The 23,591-nt window shown below is 41.8% G+C and overlaps 2 protein-coding genes across 5 annotated transcripts; both read right to left on the bottom strand.

Annotated features, from left to right (window-relative positions):
- Window positions 1-1,388: 1,388 nt before the first annotated feature.
- On the bottom strand, window positions 1,389-21,710 carry LOC149320842 (uncharacterized). Of its 4 annotated transcripts, none has more exons than XM_089505083.1 (2): window positions 21,694-21,710; window positions 1,389-5,523 (listed from the first exon to the last, which is right to left on the bottom strand). In XM_089505083.1, exon 2 carries the CDS (start codon window positions 5,390-5,392, stop codon window positions 3,737-3,739), a length of 1,656 nt encoding a protein of 551 aa, XP_089361209.1. In that variant the 5' UTR covers window positions 5,393-5,523; window positions 21,694-21,710; the 3' UTR covers window positions 1,389-3,736. The 4 variants fall into 4 exon arrangements, with proteins under 4 accessions (XP_089361209.1, XP_089361202.1, XP_089361192.1 ...); XM_089505076.1 differs by lacking the exon at window positions 21,694-21,710 and adding an exon at window positions 15,360-15,519; XM_089505066.1 differs by lacking the exon at window positions 21,694-21,710 and adding an exon at window positions 7,234-7,489.
- Window positions 19,378-21,683, bottom strand: LOC149320843 (uncharacterized). The gene has a single exon (XM_089504966.1). The coding sequence runs from the start codon at window positions 21,681-21,683 to the stop codon at window positions 20,037-20,039; it is 1,647 nt and encodes a 548-aa protein (XP_089361092.1). The 3' UTR covers window positions 19,378-20,036.
- Window positions 21,711-23,591: the final 1,881 nt, after the last annotated feature.

Here is a 23,591-nt window from a genome sequence, read left to right as displayed (position 1 = left end):
CCTGAGCATACACGGATTTTGTTATACACGGGGGATCTTGGAACCAAACCCCAGCGTATAACAAGGGTCCACTGTACTGGAAATTACCTGCCCATAGGGATACATAGGGAAACCTTACTTGCCCACAGGGAATCATTGAGGAATACTTGCCTATAGGGAATTACAGTACTGTATTGGGAATTACTTCCCCATAGGGAAACATTGCAGAATACGTCCCCATAGGGATACATTGAGGAATACTTGCCTATAGGGAAATACAGTATTGGGAATTACTTGGCAATGTTCGTCAGAGGAGGTTTGCCATTGCCTTCCTCTGAGGATGAGAGAGTGTGACTTACCTCACCCAGTGGCTTTCCATGGCTGTGCCAGAATTCGAACCCTGGTCTCCAGTCCAGCATCTTAGTCCAATGCTCAAACCACTACATCACACTGGCTCTCATATCTCTCACTCATCATATATATTTATGGCATCATATATATTTATATATATGGCTCCCATTATAGTTGACATGAAAACTTATTTTGTCATAGTTTTCCAGCAAAGGGCTTAAGTGGTTAATTTATGGAGAGGTACCTCTCACACCTCTCTATAATTAACCACTAAATGCTTTCCTCAAAAACTATTGCAAAATAGGTTTTCATGCAAACTCTCTCTCTCTCTCTCTATATATATATATATATAGTGTGTCAAGAAATAGTACCTTTGAGAGTAACTGAGAAAGTAAGTTCATGTCTAGGAAAGCTCATGCTGCCAACTTCTTTTTTTCAGGCCTGATTCTCACTACCTTTTTAACCAGATCACAAATTGGTTTGAACTGGTTCAAACGACCCTGGGCCTCATCCCCACTTACAGATAAATCAGTGTGCGATCTGAATCGATGGATCGATTCGACAGTTGAGCGTGGTTCCCACTACATTTGCCCTGATCGCATATGGCCAATGTGGCTACCCTGGATGTGTTTCCTAGCATCAGAATCATCCAAAATCCACAAAACAGTGATGCCTTTATTGGGCCAACCAAATGCAAATAAATAAATACATATCGCAAGCTTACAAAGTTCCACTGGCTTCTTCTTCAGGGAAAAGTGTTTCAATGGAACAGTTTTTAACAAGATGAATAAATAAATCTGAATCTGCAAAACCTCAGTGAAAGAAACGCAGAGGATACATCTACACTGTAGAAATAATGCAGTTTGACTCCACTTTAACTGCCATAGCAACATCCTACGGAATCCTGGGGTTTGCAGTTTTGTGAGGCACTAGCACTCTTTGGCAAAGAAGGCTAAAGACCTTGTCAAACTACAAATCCCAGGATTCCATAGGATAGAGCTACGGCACTTAAAGTGGGCTCAAACTACGTTATTTTTACAGTGCAGATGTACACAGAACGAAGCCAGCTCCAGTCCATGCTACTCATTTGCACTGATGCTCATCTTTGAGTCCTGACTAGTACAATAGGCAGATTTTGACCAACATCTCTTTTGGTGTCCTCACTTTTCTGTCCCCAGATACTGAATGTGGAAACGGTTGTTTTATTCCAAAGAGAACAGCCTCTTTCAAACACTGTGAAGATCCAGCTGTCCGTGGAGATCTTGAGGAACACTAATGGGGATGCCAGCTTGGTAGGTAGGTAAGAGGATGGCAAAATCAAGGCTTGCTTTTTGGGTGTATTTTTAAAATATATTTTCAAGCACAGTCTGGGGACCACTGCTTTAGAGGAAGGAGCCCCACATTTTCTCAGAGAATATCATTCCAGAATTTATAGTGATTAGGAAGTGAATCAATAGGAGCCAGGTAATCATTTATATGTGTAAAGATAATAAAGGTATACCTCAGTTACGTATGGCTTTTAAATGATTTTATAATGTTTCATTCTGGGCAAAGAGCAAAATGATAAATAAGGTGAAGCAAAGCCACTGTATTGCTGTGAAGGCCTTTTGTTTGACCTGCTTTTCCCTTGCATCAGGGGTTAAAACAGATTGGTTTAAATCATGGTTTAAACTAAGGTTTAATAGCTCCTGGGTTTTTAAAATTGAGTCTGAGTGTGGTCCAAAGTAAAACACAGGTTTATTCACCGATCGGGGCAGGCAGCACACCAAAACGGTGGTTCCAAGACTGCCACACCCTTCTCTGTTCATCTTACATTCTTATACGTTTCTCTATCTGTCTGTGTCCTAGCATAAGCCAATTACAGAAGCAGAAACAGCCAATTAGCTAATAAGGGTCATACTTCCTACCTAGCTATGGGGTGATCAGGCACTGAATTGTTAAAAGCAAGATTCAAAAAGTTCATGGGCTGGTTTTAAAACTGCTAGCAAGATAACAAGATGTTTTTGCAGAAGTTGCTTTGCAAACGGAAGCTAACTGCCGAAATAGCTTTGCAGTTAAGCTACAGGAAACTGACAGAGGAGAGGGAGAGCAAGGTGCAGGTGCTGTGGGTACTGGCTTGCTAATAATCTGCTCAAGAGAAGTGTTCATGTGAAACACTGCTGTTTAAGCAGAGCTTGTCTACATGGCATTTCTAGCCTTTGTTCCTGTTTCTTCGTGCAAGCGGATAGCATGAGCATAGCCATTTTATATTTACAGACTTCAAACCTCTCATAGATAGACAGACAGACAGACAGACAGATATATTAAATGTCTGGCCATTATTTCTATTTTTCAGTCCTCTTGCTGGAAAGATGACTGTTGGAAATTAAACAAAAGCAAATCATTAAATTGACATGAATTCAACCAAAACAACTCTTTGTGCATCTTATTATGTATAGTCTACATATGTTCAGATTTAACAGGAATAATAAGCAGTAAAAATTGGCATTTCATTGAAAGATGTAACCCATATCAAAGCTGAATAACTTTGGATAGTTAATGTTAGAGAGCAGTAAAACATTGTTAAAGAAGCTTTCTAATACATAAAATAATGTTTCACAGTAATAATATAATAAGCAGGATTCAAAATTTTTCATTAAAACAAAAAAAAAAAAAAAACCCTAGGTTTTTCTTAAATCGCTCCCTCCCCCCCAAGTCTGCTTCTCACCTTTTTCATCATACCCATTTCCTTTCTCTTCTCCCTTTTTTGTATAATATTTTGCATGGATCATTCATTAAGTTAATTTAATTGTAGCAAATGTATTTGATTGTCCCATGCCGTTCCCTGGGATTTTCTAGTGCAGTTAGTTGTGTTGTACAGTCTTTCTGTGGGTTGATGCCTGTCATTTTTCTCTGCCAGTGCATTCACATGTAAGAGCCTTATCACATTATTAAACCTGGCAGGTGAAAAAAAAGACATTAATTTTGTTTACTCCCTCAGCATGACATTAGTTCCCTTCAGTTTGTAAAAACAAGGGGGAGCATGGTAAAAACATCATTTTTGCCAAACAGATTTTTCTAGCTTGGCAAAAGGGACACTTTTGCAACCCTCTCCCACATTTTTACAACCCAGAAAATAAAGGTGAACAGCTCATGCAGAGGGAGTGGCAGGAAAGTGTCTTTTTGTTTGCCTGCTGGGTTTATTTAAGAATGTGATTAAATTAAAGGTTCTAAGAGCAGGCATGTGGTTTAGGAGTTTTCCTTCAAGGAATAATTTAAATTGGGGTGGGCAACAATGGTAGGGGGCTGCACTTTGCACACCCCTAATTTAGCCTCTCTCTTTCCTTTGTGGGTTTTTCTTTTGGGTACTGAAATGATAGACTTCAACCAGAAGGCTTCCGCCACACTCACAGGATTTAAATAGGATCTATCCAGTGTGCACTGCATTATGTCTCGTAAGAGCTGTACCGTTAGTAAAACCTTTCCCACATTCCATACACTTAAAAGGCCTCTCTCCCATGTGCATTCTTGCATGATACGTAAAGGCTGCCTTGTACCGGAATTGTTTTCCACAATCAAAGCACTGGTATGGTTTCTCTCCTGTGTGGGTTCTCTGGTGCTGTTGAAGATCTCGATGTGCAGAAAAGCTTTTCCTGCACTCTAAGCATTGATATGGAGTCTCTCCTGTGTGAGTCTTCTGATGTTGCAGAAAGCTGGAATGACTGACGTAGCTTCTCCCACATTCTGAACATTCGTAAGTTCCCCTTCTCAGATGAGATTCCTCGTGTCTGGCAATTTGACCTTTGTGTGTAAAACTCTTTTCACACTGGGAACATTTGAATGGTTTTTCTCCTGTGTGGAGCCTTTCATGTTGAATGAGGTTTTCTTTTGTGGTCAACGTGTCTTCACAATATGAACACTTGAATGGCTTCTCTCCTGTGTGGATCTCCTCATGTCGATAGAGTTTATGCTTTGTGATAAAGCCCTTTCCACACTGTAAACAACAAAATGGCTTCTCTCCTGTGTGAATCCTTTCATGAATGATCAAGGCTGATCTACGGTCAAAGCTTTTCTCACAGTGAAGGCATATAAACGGTTTAGTGTGTTTCCTTCTATGTTTCTCAAGGGCTGAGTTTTGGCTGAAGTTTTTCCCACAGTCAGAGCATTGGTAGTTGTGTGTCTTCTGATGGTTAATCCAGGAGACTTTGTGCTTTAAACATTTGCCACATTCTAGGCATTTGTAGGGCTTTTCTTCACTGTGGGTCCTCCTATGTGTTACAAGGCCAGAGCTGCGAGAGAAGCATTTCATGCACTCTGGGCACTGGTAGGGTTTCTCTCCAGTGTGGATTCTTTCATGAAGACAAAGGTTTGAATTACTTCTGAAGCTTTTCCCACAGTATGAACAAGCATACGGTTTCTCACTTCCATGTATTTTCTTGTGCCTGCTCAAGTTTGATCGGCAATTAAAGCTCTTCCCACAGTCCAAGCATTTATATGGCTTCTCTCCTGTGTGGATTCTCTCATGCGCATTAAGTTGCTCTCTTTCCGCAAAGCCTTTCCCACAATCCAAGCATGTGAAGAGCTTCTCTCCAGAATGGATCTTTTTATGTCTACGAAGATGGTTTCTGGCGCCAAATCTTTTCCCACAATCCGAACATTTGTGTGGCTTCTCTCCTGAATGGATTTTTTCATGACATCTGAGGTCTGATTTGGTAATAAATGCTTTCCCACAAACTGAACATGCATGTGGTCTCTCCCCCGAATGAATTTTTTTATGTGTTGTAAGAGTCGTCTTAGCAGAGAAACTTTTCCCACAACTCTCACAAGTAAATGGTTTCTCACCAGTGTGGGATCTCATGTGTATTATCCAGACCCCTTTGTAAGTGAAGGTACTCCCACAGTCAAAGCATTTAAATGGTTGTGCAGAAGTCTTGTCACTTTTATTGGTAGACGTTTCTACCTTTTTTTTCTTACTGCTCTGGCTTCTCTTTTGGATTGTTATTTCATTCGAAGTCTGACTGTTTTCCTCAGAGGGAATGGCTTTTTTCCTGAAGGTCTTGTTTTTGGCTCTCATTTGGACCATGTTGTCTTACAGAAGTCTCTCCTTTCTTTCTGTTCCCTGAATTCTCTTCTGCCAGATTCCCTCCCTTGATTTTGCCGGTGGAAAACCTTTTCTCTGCAGAAGCTGTTCCTCTTCCCTCACTTTCTGAGCATCTGTTAAAAAACAAAACAAAACAACAAGCCTTGAGTCACCATTTCCCTCTCATTTTCAGAATGAATGATCTAAGGCAGTAGTACTGAAAACTTTTTACCCTTCGGACCCCCTTTTATATCTCCATGAGGGTGCTGCCCCCCTCCACTCAACATAGTATACGAATAAAAATATTTTGTTTAGTATGCATGTTTTCATCCGCACATTCATGTATATTCACATTTTATAAGGAAATACGATTGTTTGAATTAGAACCTTTTTAAAGGTAAATTCAATATATAATTCAACGCATCTTTAATTTTTACACATAAAAAAGTTTGGGAACCAAAGAAGAAGAGATCTGTCGGTAGCACGGAAAAAGAAGATAGGGAAAGGGTTTTGTAAAAGAGTAGTCAGAGTCCAGCTCGAAGGGTTGAGAAAGCAGGGCAGAGTTTCTAAGGACTCTTTCAAATGAGGGAAAATTGGAGAGTTAAAGTGTTCCCAATGCAGGGTCATCCAGGGTTTAGGGACAAGTTCACAGCTGCTTTTCACATGACACTGCATGCAATCAGAAGAGAATCCAGGGAGAATGTGAGGTCAATCAGGAAATAAGCAAATTCGCAAAACTACCAGATTTACGTTTGCATTTTGCTTGTGAACTGATTCCATTCACATCCACTGTTCCATGTTCTAGTCTCTGGAGCAGCAGAAAACAAGCTTGCTCCCTCCTCAATATGACATCCCCTCAAGTATTTAAACAGGGCTATCATATCACCTCTTAACCTTCCCTTCTCCAGGCTAAACATACCCAGCTCCCTGAGTCGTTCCTCATAGGACTTGGTTTCCAGACCCTTCACCATTTTAGTTGGCCTTCTTTGGACATGCTCCAGTTTCTCCACATCCTTTTTGAATTGTGGTGCCCAGAACTGGACACAATATTCCAGGTGGGGCCTGACCAGAGCAGAATAGAGTGGCAATATTACTTCCTTTGATGTAGACACTATACTTCTATTGATGCAGCCTAAAATTGCATTGGACTTGTTAGTTGCTGCATCGCACTGTTGACTCATGTTCAATTTGTGATCTACTTGGACTCCCAGATCCCTTTCACACGTACTCTCATTCAGTCTCCCTTATCCAAAATGCTTGGGACCAGAAATGTCGAGGATATCAGATTTTGGTACACAATACAAAACTAGAATACATGACACAACAAGTTCTGTATTTGCCAAGCTGGAGAAAGACACAAGGATTTGTGAAGCTTTCTGTCAAGCTTTCCCCACTGTAAAATGAAGCTGTGTAATCCCGTTCCCATCGATTCTCTGCCTTACCCTGTTGAATGATTGTGTTCAGATTTTGTATAATTTGTATTAGTAGATTTTATCTATTTTTATGAGATGTTTTTAATGGTTTTTATATGGTCTGTAAACCGCTTTGATCTATGGAAAAGCGGTATACAAATAAAATTTATTATTATTATTATTATTATTAAATGGCAGGAGGCATGGATTCGCATCAAATACTATGCTTGGATTAATACATTTTAATTTTAATACATTTTAAATTCTAATGCGTAACTGTTTAAACTTTTAAAATTGTTTAATGGTTTTTTATTTATATTTCTACATTTTAATGCGTTTGTGTTGTTTTTAAATTTGCTGTTTGCCGCCTTGAGTCCCTATATTAGGAAAAAGGTGGAATAAACAAAATAAAAATAATAACTGGATTCTTGCCATTTCACAGATCCTCCCTTCTCTCGCCAGTCATGTCTCTCTCCAGCCTCCAAAAGTTTCAGATTTTGGAGCATTTTGGATTTCTGGATAAGGGATACTCCACCTATATACTACAAGGGGTGGCAGAATATACAAAAGTTTAGAAGTAGGAATCAGCATTTGGAATGGGCCTCAGCAAGGGAGCAGCAGGGAACCAGCTGTTAGCAATGCAGCAAGAATAATGTGAAGTAAACAAAGTCTGGGACAGAGCAGGGGAACTGTGGCACAGCTGAGGACCAGTTTCTAGTCACTTCCTTCAGGAGATGGGACAAGGAACATTAAGACTGCATCTTTACTGCAGAATTAATGCTGTTTGACACTGCTGTAATGGCCGGGGCTCAATGCTATGGAATCCTGGGAGTTGTAGTTTTCTGAGTTATTCACACTTTCTCTCCCAGAGGTCTGGTGCCACAACAAAGTACAAGTCCCAGGATTCCAGAGGATGGAGCCATGACAAAGTGGAATCAGACTGCATGCAGGGACGTAGCCAAGGGGGGGGGAGGGTTTCTGGGGTCCGGACCACTCCCTTCAGGTTTGGGGACGTTCAAGCTCCTTCCTCCCCCTCCTCCTCCCCTCCATCAAAAGCATGAAGACAGAAGTGGTAGCCAGGGAGGGAGCAGGGAGGCCCAGAGAGAGAGAGAGAGAGAGAGAGAGAGAGAGGGAGGGAGGGAGGGAGGGAGGGAGGGAGGGGGAGTGGGCAGGGGTCCCTCTTTCCCTTAAATCCCTTTCGTTTCCTCTCCATCCAAATCCTTCCACTCCTCCTCCTCCTCCTCGCTTTTGCCAGAAAAAAGTCTCCCTTCCTGGGGGAGGAGGAGGAGGAAGAAGAAGAAGGGACGGAAGACAGGAAGGAAGAATGATAGGAAGGGAGGGGGTCGAAGTAAAGAAAGGAAGGAAAAGGAAGGAAGGAAGAAAGGCTCTAAAGGGAAGTATAAAAGAAAGAAAAGGTGACTTCTGACTTTCCTTTCAGCAGTTATATCCCTATACAGTGGACCCTTGTTATACGCTGGGGTTTGGTTCCAAGATCTCTCGTGTATAACAAAATCCGTGTATGCTCAAGTCCCATTAAATATAATGACATAGCAAAATGGTATCCCTTATAAAAAATGGAAAATCAAGTACAATATAGTAAAATAATAATAATAATATCTCTTACCCAAAATGCTGAGGACTAGATGTATTTTGGAGTTTTTCAGAGTTTGGTATATTTATATATGTATAATGTGATATAATGGGAGATGGGACCCAGTTCCAGCCATTAAATCCATCTTTTGTTTCTTATGTATCTCATAGACATAGACTGAAGGTAATTTAATACACAATATTTTCAAAATAATGTTGTGCTTCTTTACACTGAGCTTCTTGGGGTCTCTTCCAACTCTATGATTTTATGATTAATTAATTAACATAAGGAATCAATCTGAGTGGGTCTTCAATGAAAGGTCGGCTGCAAACGTCTGGGCCTCTTCTGCCTTCCTGCCTTGTAAGCAAAGTCCATTGGCAGACCTCTGGATTTTACTTTGCAAGGAGTTTTTATTTTCTTTATTTTTTCCTTTTAAAGGAGTTTCCCCCAAATTCTGCCAGAGGATGAATCGGGGCTGTGGAGTCCTATGGCCCTGCTCCAGGCAATGCTAGACTTCAGGTCCCATCATCCAGCAACACCACAGACTGCTGGGAACTGCAGACTAATAAGGCTGCACACTGCAGAAATAATCCAGTTCGACACCAATTTAATGCTATGGAAAATCCTGGGATTTGTAGTATGTTGTGGCACCAGAGCTCTCTGACAAAGAATGCTAAATGTCTCACAAAACTACAATACCCAGATATTATTATTATTATTATTATTATTATTATTATTATTTTCTTATATCCTGCCTTTCTCCCAATATATGGACTCAAGGTGGTGATTTTCCATAGCCTTAATCTAAAGTATGTCTTTCTACAATGTAGGTGGACACCCCCATTACATAATTTGTTGGGGATGCTTTGATTTGGATTTCCTGCATGGCAGAATGGGGTTGGACTGGATGGCCCTTGGGGTCTCTTCCAACTCTATGATGAGTCTTGGAATTAAAAATGGTGTGTGTGTGTGTGTGTGTGTGTGTACACATACATACATACAGTGTATGTCTTGGAATTAAAAATCCCTCTTGGAAGTGGGAATGAAATGTTGTGTGGATGCAGCCTGGGTTCTTAGCTCAGCTCAGAAGTTGGAATGCAGTGTCTCAAAGCATGAACAGAGTGTCTCTGAGCATAAACAGGGTGGCTGCCACTCGTTGCTTTGCTTTATCGAGCTGAATTTATCTGATGTAAAGACCATCAGAGGAAGGACTCACTTTGCATCTGCACTGAAAAAATAATCCAGTTTGATGCCACTTTAACTGCCCTTGACTCCATGTCATGGAATGTTGGGATTTGTAGTTTGTTGTGGCATCTGACAGAGAGATGGCTAAACAGCTCCTCAAAACTACAAATCCCAAGAGTCCATAGCATGGAGCCATAACGGAAGTTAAAGTGGTGCCATTCTGAGGTAAACGCTTGACCCTCTTTTTGTGTCTGGGGGGGGGCTCTTAGCCTCTCAAAATGGTGGCACTTAGTCTGGACCCCCCCCCTTCCCAAAATCCTGGCTACGTCCCTGCTGCATGAATTCTGCAGTGTGGCTGCAGCCAAAATCTGACAAAGAGGCATCTTTTTACGACGTCTTTTTATGCCTGCATTCCCTTTTCTCCTTGTTTTCTGTGAGATCTGTGATTGTCAGACCAGTGTTCCACAAGGAAAACTCATTCAAAAGAAAAGAAGTTTATTGAAGAACTAAGGCAGAAACAATCCATTGACAGGTTTTTGCAAAATCTGAAGCCCTGAAGGAATACTCCTACACTTTAAAGCCCCTGGCCCCTCCTTACCCAACCCCTCCTTGTCCAGCACCAACTATCCCACCGCACACGCATCACCATGGCTTCCATTTCTCTCCCAGGTCCCTTAACCTTGAAAGCAAGACAGTTCACAAGCCCTTATCACTAACATTCCACTACTCCTTTCTAGGCCCCTCCAGACTAAGCTACAGCTCACTAAACTTTTCTACTCTACCTCCCATTTAAAACTTTAAGGCAGAACCTTTATTACTGGTTCTGATATACATGATTAAACATTGTGAGAAAGGAGGCATAAAATGGAGTCTGAAGCCAAACAGACTGGATCTTTGTGACTCTTTCTCAGACAGCGTTGTTCAAAACAGTTAACACAGCAACCTTGGATTTTTGGAACTAGAGAACTGCCAGAAGCTTCAAAGGCAAGGCCTAAACATGAGGTAATATGCTGAGCTTGCTAGCATCAAATTAGAAAGATAAGAGGTGTTCGGGTTTTAGGATGGAATATGGGGTCAGATTGACCAATAGATTGGTTGAAGGCAGACAGATGGAAAGAAAAGTGTTTGATGGGTGAAAACTGTCGAAAATGATGTGTCGGACCAAGTAGAAACAAGGATGTGATGGCTATAAGATGGAAACATACGGGCTAAGATGTCGAGCTGACCTATACAGTTGACCCAGGTATGGATTTGGGGTGCCAAATAACTGTGCCTGGCAAGTTGAAGTGTAATAATCAGTATAATACCTCCTATTTCGATTACACATTAGACTTCTACTTGGCATGCGCAAAGTTGTTCTGGCACTCAAAAGACACACCTGGACCGCTGTTGGTTGTGTGGTTTGTGGCTTATCTAAACCCCATCCTTGCTTTCTAATGTTCCAGCAGATCCTTTTCTATTTCTGCGCCCACCAGTCACTCCTCTTCCCATCTGTCTGTTTAAACCAGTCTCTGGGTCTCTTCTAGGTCAGGCTGGCCCTATGTCCCATCTCAGGCCCTGTTTCCCATTTTATACTTCTTACAGCAAGCAGGCTAGCTCTCTCTCCCTTTTGTTCCAGCCTCACTACCATTGCCTTTTGCAGTTTAGCTAGTTCCAAGATGCAAACTTGTTCCATCGCCTATTTTAAACATAAAATAAATATAACTTTGATAAAGAGTTACCAAGATTAATACTGTGTTTGCCTCTGGATGATGCCTAACTCAGACTCCATTTGATAAGTAGCTTCCCTCTTCTCTCACATGCCAACTGTTAAAGTTAAAACGTTGCTTCCGAATTTCTGAGCCTTTAAAATTAAATGATTAAAAAGAAGCAACTGATGCTGGATTCAGTCTAACAAGGAATAAAGCTAAAGTTTAAATGTTTAAATTCAAACAATCATTGTTGTTTCTAATTTTCTGACACTATGAAACAGTCATTGCTCCAGGAAGAGGGTTGTAAAGAAGTAAGAACAGACAGACTTTAAAACAATTAATAATCATTTTAAAAAACAAACAGGAGTGATTTTAAAAAAAGAAGCCATTTGGTTTAAACCAACCTGGTTAATTTAAACTAGCCAACCCTGGCAAAAAGTGAGCCTCTGTTCAGACCAACTACCCTTTAAGAGCCCTGCTTGCTGAATGCTGATCATTCCCATAAATTCTTCTTTTCATTTAAATGCCATGCCCCCATGCCACCCCTAAGTTGGTGTATTATGCTGGTCTGTTTTGCCCCCAAGTCTACGAAATCAGTTGGCAGAGATCCTGTTGCACCTTGAAGACTAAAGGAGCATGGGATTATCCTCTAACCCTCCAAACCTCCCACACAGGAGAAAAGGCTCCTGCTTTTCCCAGCTGACTTGCTTCCTTGCTTGCTTTCAGTTAGGGGCAAAACAGACCACCATAATACGGCAGCTTGGGGGCAGCATGGCATTTAGATGATGCATGCCCCAACAATATCCCTAAGCAAGTATCACGCCACCTGCATGACTAGATGGCAGACAGTGTTGCAGCACTACAGTGGCATGGCATTTATACCCCGCATGCCGCAGGAGCACTGAAAAGAGCAGCTTTTTTCCACCACAAAAATCATTTTTTGCTTCTTTTTGGGCCAGAAAAACACCAGATCATGTGGTTGCCGCAACCCCAATCCAGGGATCAAAGGGGTGGGCTCAAGCCATCACTTATAGGGCCATCTGTACCAGCCCTTAGTTTCAAAGCCACCATCTGATGGAGACTTCCAAGCAGCGCCTTTGAGACTGATCCATGCATCGTAAACCACGACTAGGAAACCTGATGACACAACTTCTTTCCCACAGTCAGTCCCAAAAGTGCCACAAGATCTCTTTGCATGCTGATATTCATCCAGACTAACACAACTGTCTCTGAATCAAGTCTACCTAAACCCCCTTCAACACTCCTTTTCTGTCTCTGTGGACAACATTTCTATTCAACCTGTCCAGCAAGCCCGCAGTCTTGGTTTTATCTTTGACTCTTCTCTGTCGTGTATCCCTCAGATCCAGACCACAGCCAAGGCTTGTAGATTCTTTCTATACAATATTGCCAAAATCCAACCATATCTCTCCGCTTCTACTGCCAAGATCCTGGTCCATGCCCTAGTGGTCTCACGACTGGATTACTGTAACTCCTCCTGGCTGGGCTTCCTCTTTCTCACCTCCGTCCTTTAATCTCTGTCCAGCATTCAGCTGCATGCATTATCACTTCCACCCACTGCTCTGACCACATCTCTCCTGTGTAGGCATCCCTTCACTGGCTCCCCCTCCCTTTCCGCATTCAGTATAAGCTCCTGCTGTCGACATTCAAAGCCCTCCATGGACTGGCCCCTCCTTACTTATCAGACCTTCTTTCTCCTCACCTTCCCACCAGGGCCCTCCGTTCTGGTAGTCAAGGGCTGCTGTCCCAGCCCAGGATTTCCTCTGCCCCATCCCGGATTCACCCCTTTTCACTTGCTGCCCCTCACTCCTGGAACCTTCTTCCCCCGCAAGCAAGAGCCATCACTTCTTTAACCAGCTTCAAAATGAAGTTGAAAACCATCCTGTTCAGAGAAGTCTTCCCAGGCATTGCATAATTGTCGCTTACTATCTGATGTTCTTTTGGTGCCTGTTTATCGAACCATTTCCTGTATTGCTATGTATTGTATATGTATTATCCTATTTGAGAGTATGTATTTTCCCTGGATGAAGATTAACCTTCCATTATGAAGCCAAACCCTCCCTCCAGTCCATCTGCCTTGGTCCATGCCTTGGAGGTAGAGAGGAACTGCTGGACCTCTTACCCTTTCCCTCCACCACTCCCTTCTCCTTCTGTGTCATGTCTTTTTAGATTGTAAGCCCGAGGGCAGGGATCCATCTAACTAAAGAGATTGCATGTACAGCGCTGTGTAAATTTATAGCGCTTCATAAATAAAGGTTAATAATAATAATAATAATAGTCCAGGGGTAGGCAACCTGCGGCCCAGCGAGGCCTTGGGACCGACCCCAGCCCGGTCCTGCCACCGATTGCCACTGGGGCCTTTGGGGGGCAATTGTCTATAGAAGCCTCAGAAACATGCATTTATATTAACATTTTTTTAAAAATCAGCAATTTTTTTCACGTGTCCTCCATTTTTTAAAAAAAGTCTCTTCCATTTGAAAATTTTGTCCTACATTTGTCCTGGTTTATTTATATATTTAAATTTTTTTAAAAATTATTTAATTATTTATTTTTTGGCTTCGGCCCCCCAGTTGTCTGAGGGACAGCAACCCGGCCCCCGGCTCAAAAAGGTTGCCTACCCCTGCCTTAGTCAGTCTCAAAGGGCTACAAGATCCCTTTCCAGACTGATATTAGTGCAGGCTAACAGAACTATGGGCCAAAACACACTGCAGAAACAATCCAGTCTGAGACCACTTTAACTGCCCTGCTCAGTGCTAGCAAATTCTAGGAGCTGTGGTTTGTGAGAACCCAGAAAGCTCTGGTGTCATAATAACCTACAATTCCCAGAATTCCCTAGCAATGGAGGCAGGGCAGTTAAAAAGGTGCCAAACCAGATTATTTCTCAAGTGTGGTTGCAGCTTTAGAAACTACCTTTTTACCTTTGTATTTCAGAGTAAAGTGATGGCAAAACACCCCTGGGCTGGGAAAAGCCCATGAAATTCCTGGGACTGGAAGGCACACAACACACAACATTGGCCCTTTGCACCTCCAGATTGTAAATTTCTTTTGTTTCCTAACACTCTTGGAATTTTAGATTATTGCTCTAGATTTTTTTTAAATTACAGTGGACCCTTGTTATACGCTGGGGTTTGGTTCCTAGATCCCCCGTGTATAACAAAATCCGTGTATACTCAAGTCTCATTCAATATAACGACATAGCAAAATTGTGTCCCTTATAAAAAATGGAAACTCAAGATTTGATATTTGAAATTTATACTTTTTTTGAACATTTTCAAACCGTGTATGCTTGAATCCGTGTATAAAAAATCCGTGTATAAGAAGGGCCGACTGTATAACTGTTACAGCGGGAATCAGTAATTAGTAAACTTACAATGACGGAGACAACAGCCAGAAGTTCAGTAGCTCAGATATGCTGTTTATTTGCTATAGCAAAGAGATTGACCCTTTGAATCACTTCAAGAAGAGCCAGCCTCGAAGGTAGGCTGGTGGCTCTCCTTTATGCACAGAAACCACAAACTGTCACAAGTGTTCAGTTTGACCAGACAATTACACCATGTCTCATTGTTAGTTTCTGCAACTTAAGCTAGCAACCTAAGCAAGTCTATATTTGCAACCCTTAGTGTAGCATCAGCAAGCTAGCAAGTTAACATGTGGCCCCCTTGTCCCCCATGTCTCCCCCTCCCCTATACATTTCCCGTTAGTCTAACTGCAGGATAGAAATTTCCCGTACAGTGAATGTCCAGTATACTACCTATGCAATTTTGGTTATCCCTTGTCACACATCTCTTACAGTTAGGTTTGGCAATTTCTTGTCACATAGCAACTTTGAATTGTCAATGGCTTCTAGTTATCATTTATTACCTTTAGCCCTTAATTTAGCCTCCTTTTTACCCTATCATAACTATCTGTTTTGTTCTGTATTTTGGGTCTGGACGTGTGGCTTTTCTTTCTCCCTTTCTGTCTGCATTGTAGTTCTCCATTGCAGTTTGAGTCCTGGGTGCTAACATTGCATGATGTACATCTATGGCACTGTAAAACAATAAACAGGACTAAGACTAAGACTTTGCACTCACCATGAACTCCAAGTTGGGTCTTGGGTGGGAGGCAGGTCCTGATGCTGGGTTCAAAAGAAAAGGAATCCAGAAGCCTTCAGCCTCCCTGGAAAGAAGAGAGGGACCTCTGAGGCCAAAGGGAGGAGGAAGGCAGCAACTCTTCTCCAGATGAAAAGGCAGAAAGCTTTAGAAAGCTCTCCCTCTTTTCTCCTTCCTTCCCTCCTTCTTTCTTCTTCTGATTTTGCTCTTCTTCTGTAAAAGCAGAACTTAAAGTGGAGCAGCATGGGAAGCCTCCCACTACGCATGCTTAGAGAGCCCAGGCACTTTGCCCATGCTCAGTGGCCCCCAGGGAAGCCTCTTTGCCCTCACCTGGCCTCAGGTGGGCCTCTCCACTCTCTGGAGGAAGAATAAGGCACTTTCAGGGCTTGAGCTGCCCTGGCTATGCCTCCAGGATCCTGGGATTGGTAGTTTTGGGAGGCACCACCCCTTTGGCAGAGAAGTCTACAGCCCTTTGTAAAACTACAACTCCCAGGATTCCCTAGGATGGAACTACAGCACTTAAAGTAGTGCCAAAGGGCATTCTTTCTTCAATGCAGATAACAAAACCCACAACACTCTTTCCACCAAAGGGCAGCACAGTCAGCCTGCTGGATCCGCAGATTCAATCATCCTCAGCTTTAAACTATTTTAACAGATAGATAGATAGATTCCAAAAGGAAAGTTTGATTTGTTATAGTGGCCCTGTTCTAGAAGAGTTTATTCCTGACCTTTCGCCTGTGAAAAACCCACAAAATACTATGGATGCCAGCCATGAAAGCCTTTGACTTCACAAAGCTTGATTTTGTCATTTTATATAAGGGACACCGTTTTATTCTGCCATTGCCTTTAATGGGACTTGAGCATCCACGGATTTTGTCGTCCAAAGGAGGTCCTGGGACCAAACCCCAGCGGATACCAAGGGCCACAATACAGTAATAAAAGTAAAGATTAAAAAAACCCCAACACTGGGATTTGTAGTTTTGTGAGGCACCAAGCACTCTTTGGCAGAGAAGGGCTACAGACCTTGTGCTGGTTTCTTCACGAGGCAAAAGGTGTCAAAATACAACACCACTATGATTTTTTTTTTTAAAAAAACACCTTTTGGCTAGATGAAGAGGGCAGTGGAGCTTCCAAAGCTTGCATTAAGTGTTTCTACATAAACTACTTAATATTGTCATTTATTCAATAAATAAATAGGTCTGTGGTAGAGTGGTTAAAATTCAGAATTGTCCTTATGCTCAGAAGTTTAAAATTATAGTGCCAAAATGAGAGCAAAGTCTGTTATTCAGGTCATGTCAAATTCTCTGCTTTTTGAATGTAAACAATTTGGAAATGGCTCCATTTTTTAAAGTTGCTAGCCAAAATAAAAGGAAGTACTGCATAGACAGTTTGGGGACTTTGAAACAAAATACAGCATAAAAATGGGTATGCTCAAGCCCCATTGATAATAATGGGGCTTGTGCATGGTGCGGTGGAGTGGTGGTGCACGCGTGCTACAGGCACCCTTCAGGCACACACCCTATTATTCTCAATGGGGCACACTGCTGCTTGCGCCCCGCGGGCTCCCAAGCAGATTTCAGTGTATGCTGAAAGCCGCATATGGTGCATCTCTGTATGACGTATGTAGATCAGTTTACCCCACGAGGGGCAGTGACATATGTTAGGTGTAATATGTGAATATCCAATGAATATACAGGGGTGCAAATGTTTAATTCAGTGTAACCAATGAAATGTGATTTTTAGTTTTCTTTGTTCAAAATGCTATAAAAACTCACTTCACATTGAATTCAGTGTCCCAGAATTTGGAATATGAATTTCCTCTGGGAATAATGCTGCAGCTAAATAAAGTACAGTATGTTTCTTTTCCAATCGACTCCTTGGTCTCCCTGCTGATTTCTGGTTAAAAATCTAGTTTTAAAATAATCAATAATTTATAACAGGGCTATAATTTTTTGGTCCAGCCAACCTGTGTCATCTTTTAGAATCAAAGAAATGTTTGCAGAGCTCCAAGAATGAGGAATTTCACCAGATCTCAAAACTGAATTCATAGAATCATAGAGCTGGAAGAGACCCCAAGGGTCATGCAATCCATCCCCATCCTGCCATGCAGGAACACACATTCAAAGCACCCCCAACAGATGGCCATCCAGCCTCTGCTTAAAAGCCTCCAGAGGAGACTCCACTACTCTCCAAGGTAGCATATTCCATGGTCAAAAAGCTCCTACCATCAGTAAGATTTACCTAATGTTTAGGGGGAATCTCTTTTCCTGTAGCTTGAATCCATTCTCTCTCCATATATGAAAAGAGTATATGCTGCAGAATGTTGAGCATGTCAGAATCCATGGCATAATGATATGATGATATTATAGGATGAAGATTTGCTGGAATTCTTTGGCTCGCTCCATTCTCCATCGTATGTTTGTGATGTGGTCCCTAGTGCCTCTTCCTTTCCTGAACCCCACTTGGACATCTGGCAATTCCCTCTCTATATACAATTGGAGACTGTGCTGCAGAATTTTGAGCATGATTCTGGTTGCCTGGGAAATTAATGCTGTTTAAATATTTGAAGAAATGTCATATTGAATATGGAGCAAACAGGTCCTAGTCTCTGAAGCAGCAGAAAATATGTTTGCCCCATTTTCAATATGACATTTTAAGTACTCTTTTTCAAAATCCAAAGTGGAGCTTACCCGCATCACAGGTTCCTTCTGCAAACGGCTTTCAGTAAAAGAACAGGGATGGGGGGGGGGGGGCACAAGAAACTGATGGAAATGGGGAGATGGCTAAATGCATTTCCATTTTGTGCAAATATATCAGAGCTTGGAAAAGAGACTTTTGGATGAAGGCTCCTCACCCTGAGGATTTCCAAGCCAGCATGACCAGGGCCATGCTGACTGAAGGATCCTGGAAGCTGTAGTCCAAAATATAGGAAAGGCTGAAACCCTGAAATGACTTACATTTAGGGACAAGTAGAAAGTGAGAATTGGTGCCTCTACAAAATACACATCAGGTTGACCTGTACATGAGAGGGGACATGATAGGAATAAATACAGTAGACCAGCCAACCCTAATAAGCAGTGTAATAGAAAAGCAGACCAAAGAAAGCCCTTCATGGCAATACAGGGCCATTGCTTTACCTTCTTTACCTTTTTGCTCTTTGACCCATTGTCACTATGTTCAGCCCTCACAGAACCTCTCCCTTATGTCTTTCTACGAATATATAGCCGTGTTACTCTGGAAAGTAGCCCACTCCTCAATAGTACATTAGGAATCACTGGTTTAAACCATGATGTAAACGTTGATTTAAACCAAGTCACTTAAAGAAAAAATCCTGTTTTTTAAAAATTGATTATTCCTATTTTTTAAAAAATAACTGGCTACTATTGCAGTCAGATCTTCTTATCCAGAGATTTCTTATACACAGATACAAGCATCCACGCTTTGAAAATGTTCAAAAAAGTATAAATTTCAAATATCAAACCTTGATTTTCCTTTTTTATAAGGGACACCATTTTGCTAGATCATTATATTTAATTGGACTTGAGCATCCACGGATTTTGTTATCCACAGGGGATCTTGGAACAAAATCCCAGCGTATAACAAGAGTCCACTGTGCTGTCTTCCAACCCTCTTACTGGATCAACAACAATTGTCTGTATTTAAACATTTAAACTTCAAAAGTTTAACAGTTTGTTGGCACCTGTTCCTTCTTAGATCAACGATCAGTTGCTTCTTTCAAACCTCTTTATTGTAGTGCAAAAAATGCCATTCACAAACAAATCATTGAATTAACCTGAAGTTCAACCACAACAACTCTGAAAGTACTTTGTATGCTTTATGATGTATACTCCCTATATATCCAAATTTAATAGAAATAAGGCAGAAATCAAATGTTTTCATTAAAACATTAATGCAAAAAAATAATTTAAAAAATATCCAAAAACTGGTTCAAACAAACATATATACTCAAAACCAAAGGTTTTAAATCCCTGGGTTTTTAAAAAATCTGTTTTTCCAAAACACTGCTCCTCAACCTTCCATCGTACCTATTTTCTGTCCCTTCTTCCTTTTTTGTGTCACATTCTGCAGGGATTGCTCATTCATACTGTTTCAATATAGCAAATGCACTTGAATTTTCCATGCCATTCCCAGGACCAACAGTGTGGATTTTCCAGCGTATACTTAGTTGTGCTATACAAACTATGGGCCAAAACAGGATGCAGAAATAATCCCTATGGAGAACACTTTAACTGTCTTGGTTCAGTGGTAGGCAGTTTTTGGAACTGTAGTTTGTTTTGGCACCAGAGCTCACTAACAGAGAAGGCTCAATGCCTCAGAAAACTACAGTTCCCAGAATTCCCAGCCAGGACAGTTAAAGTGGTCTCAAGCTTGATTCTTTTTGCAGTCTGTTTTGGCCCTAAGTCGTCCTCTGGGTTGATGATGTATGCCATTTCTCTCGGCCAGTGGATTCATGTGTATGGCATGTGGTTAAGGAATGTTCCTTCAATGAAGCATTTAAATCAGGGGTGGGCAACAATGGAAGGGTAGAGAGGCACCTTTTGCCCACCTCCGATTTAACTTCTCTCTTTTGTTTGTGGGTTTATCTATTCTGTACTGTGAGGACAAACTTCTGCCACACCCAGAGCATTTAAATGGGTTCTACCCTGTGTGCATTGCATTATGTTTTGTAAGAGCTGCACCATAAGTAAAACTTTTGCCACATTCCATGCACTTGAAAGGTCTCTCTCCCATGTGCGTTCTTTCATGATATGCGAGGGTTGATTTGAGCCGGAAATGTTTTCCACAATCAAAGCACTGGAACGGTTTCTCTCCTGTGTGGATTTTCTGATGCTGTTGAAGATACTGATATGCAGAAAAGCTTTTCCCGCACTCTAAGCATTCATATGGAGTCTCTCGTGTGTGGATCTCCCGATGTTGCAAAAGGCTGGAATGATGGATGTAGCTTCTCCCACATTCTGAACAGTCATAAGTTGCCTTTCTCAGATGAGATCTTTCATGTCTTTCACATTGACATCCGTGTGTGAAATTCTCTCCACACTGGGAACATTTGAATGGTTTCTCTCGTGTGTGGAGCCTCTCATGTCGAAAGAGACTTCGTTTTGTGGTGAATGTGCTTTCACAGTATGGACACTTGAATGGCTTCTCTCTTGTGTGGATTTCCTCATGTTCACAGAGTTTATGCTTTGAGTTAAAACTCTTCACACAGTGTAAACAATGAAACGGCTTCTCTCCTGTGTGAATCCTTTCATGCATGATGAAGGCTGATCCACGGTCAAAGTTTTTCTCACAGTGAAGGCATATAAACGGTTTAATATGTTTACTTCTATGTTTCTCAAGGGATGAACTTTGGCTGTAGTTTTCCCCATAGTCAGAGCATTGGTAGCTGTGTGTCTTCTGATGTTTAATCCAGGAGGCTTTGTGCTTTAAACATTTGCCACATTCGAGGCATTTGTAGGGCTTTTCTTCACTGTGGCTCCTCCTATGTGTTACAAGGCCAGAGCTGCAAGAGAAGCATTTCATGCACTCTGGGCACTGGTAGGGTTTCTCCCCAGTGTGGATTCTTTCATGAGTACAAAGGTCTGAATTACTTCTGAAGAGTTTCCCACAGTATGAACAAGCATACGGTTTCTCACTTCCGTGTATTTTCTTGTGCCTGTTCAAGTTAGATCCACAATTAAAGCTCTTCCCACAGTCCAAGCATTTATATGGTTTCTCTCCTGTGTGGATTCTCTCATGCGTTTTAAGGTGCTCTCTTTCCACAAAGCCTTTCCCACAGTCCAAGCATGTAAAGAGTTTCTCTCCAGAATGGATCTTTTTATGTCTACGAAGATGGTTTCTGGCACCAAATCTTTTCCCACAATCTGAACATTTGTGTGGCTTCTCTCCTGAATGGATTTCTTCATGACGTGAAAGGCCTGATTTGGTAATAAATGTTTTCTTGCAAACTGAACATGCATGTGGTCTCTCCCCTGAATGAATTTGTTTATGCCTTGTAAGATTCGTCTTAGAAGGGAAGCTGTTTCCACAACGGTCACAAGTAAATGGCTTCTCTCCAGTGTGGGATCTCAAGTGTATAACCAAGACCCCTTTGTAAGCGAAGGTTCTCCCACAGTCAAAACACTTAAATGGTTGTCCAGAGGTCCTGTCACTTTTATTGGCAGACTTTTCTACTTCTTTGGTCTTACTACTCTTTTGGATTATTGTTTCATTCAAAAACTCACTGCTTTCCTCAGAGGGACTGGCTTTGTCCCTGAAGGTCTTATTTTTTGCTCTCGTTTGGACCATGTTGTCTTACTTTCTCCTTTCTTTCTGTTCTCTCAGATCTCTTCTGACAGCTTGCCTCCCTTGATTTTGCCGGTGGGAAACTTTATCTCTGCGGAACTTCTTCTTCTTCTTCCCTCACCTTCTTAGCACCTATCAGGGGGGCAAAAGTCAAGGATTGAGTCACCATTTCCTCCATTTTCTCAGAATGAACAGACTAAGGCAGTAGTATTCAAAATGTTTTACCTTTGGGACCCCCTTTACTTCTATCTAGTTGTGGATGTTGTCCCCTCCCACTTGATGTAGTGTATGAATAAAAATATTTTGTTTATTTACGGTGCACATTTTCATTTTCACATTCATGGATATTCATGTTTTAATATTTTATAAGGAAATAACATGGTTGAGATTAGAACTTTTGGGTAAATTCAATATTTCACTCCACACATCTGTCAGTCTTACATATAAAAACGTTTGGGAACAGAAAGTGGAGTGATCTGAGCCTCTACGTCTCGCAACCCTCTTGAGTAACTTTAACGCACACCTCCGGAGCAGTTCTGGCCCACCGTTCGAGAACCTCTGAGCAAAGAAACAAAGACCTGTGGATGTGCGGGGATTTTTCCTATTTTGGGACTGTGGTGAATAGAACCTCAAGCTGACCAATGAGAAGGCAGCTAGAGCTCAGCCAATCAGGTGCTGGCTGAGGAATTGGAAGATTGTGTGTGACAGTTGGGATTCTGACATTTGGAGGGGAAGAGTCAAGCCTGAGATGAGAGAGGGGTGTGTGTTCTGGGAGTTCCTGAGGGAACAGATTAGAGTTGTTGACAGACCACAGAAGGGTCTGACAAGTTCAAAGTGGGATGGTGTAAGGTACAAGACGGAGTCTGAAATAGGAGTTTGGTCAGTTTATATTCGGAAGGATAGTAGTGACTTTGTGGCTGAGATAATATTAAGAGTCAAATAACAACTCGTAACTAATTAACCAAGTCTAAAGTAACAAGTCAACAGTAAAAACTTTGAAACCAAGTTAGAGTTTATTTTCTTGCCTTACAATAAACTTTTGTTATTATTTAAGAAGCACGTGGCTGGTGTTTTACAATCAAACTATGCTTCCAAACAGTAGACACAATGGTGTTGTCCATCATGGGAAAGACTTCTGGGTGGACATCACATAAATTGGTGGCAGCGGTGGGATAAAAAGGCCCAGGGTGCTGTCATCAATACAACTTAGTTGTGTGTGTTACAGGGACCCCTTTAACTGCCCTGGTCCACTGCTAAGGAATTTTGGGAATTGTAGTTTATTGTGGCACCAGAGCTCTCTGACAGTGAAGATTGAATGTCTCACAAAACTACAGTTCCCAGAAGTCCGTAGCATTGAGCCAGGGCAGTTAAAGCGGTCTCAAACTTGATTATTTCTGCAGTGCATTTTTGCCCTATGTCTCTGAATTAAAGTCCACCTAAAATCATGCTGCAACCTCTTTCCAGTATTAGCCTCAAAAGTGCTGCATGGTCCTTTTGCGTACTGATATTAATCCCGACTAACACTATTATGGCTCTGAAAGGGGGCTTTGGCCTATCTTTCTGACAGAAGGGTCCTTCCTGGACTACAGATCCCACTTTCTGGGAATGCCAGTGGCGACTGCAGGCAACTTCAGGGTCCCCAAAGGACTTTGCTCTGGTGCCACAACAAACTGCACTTCCCAGAATTCCAAAGCATGGAGCCAGGGCAGTTAAAGTGGCATCAAACCGGATTATTCCTGCAGTGCGGATGCAGCCTTAGAAACTACCTTTTTACCCTTGCAATTCAGAGCAAGGCAGTGGCAAAACACCCCTTGGCTGGGAAAAGCCCATGAAATTCCTGGGACTGGAAGTCACACAACACTCAACACACACACAAAACACTGGCCATTTTTAAATCCAAATTGAAAACTT

This window comes from Sceloporus occidentalis, unplaced genomic scaffold, assembly GCF_023333645.1.
Source record: "Sceloporus occidentalis isolate IW3139 unplaced genomic scaffold, rSceOcc1.0.p SCAF_1, whole genome shotgun sequence".
Classification (NCBI taxonomy): domain Eukaryota; kingdom Metazoa; phylum Chordata; class Lepidosauria; order Squamata; family Phrynosomatidae; genus Sceloporus; species Sceloporus occidentalis.
Note: the sequence above shows the minus strand (reverse complement) of the source record. Positions and strands in the feature narration are given on the sequence as shown.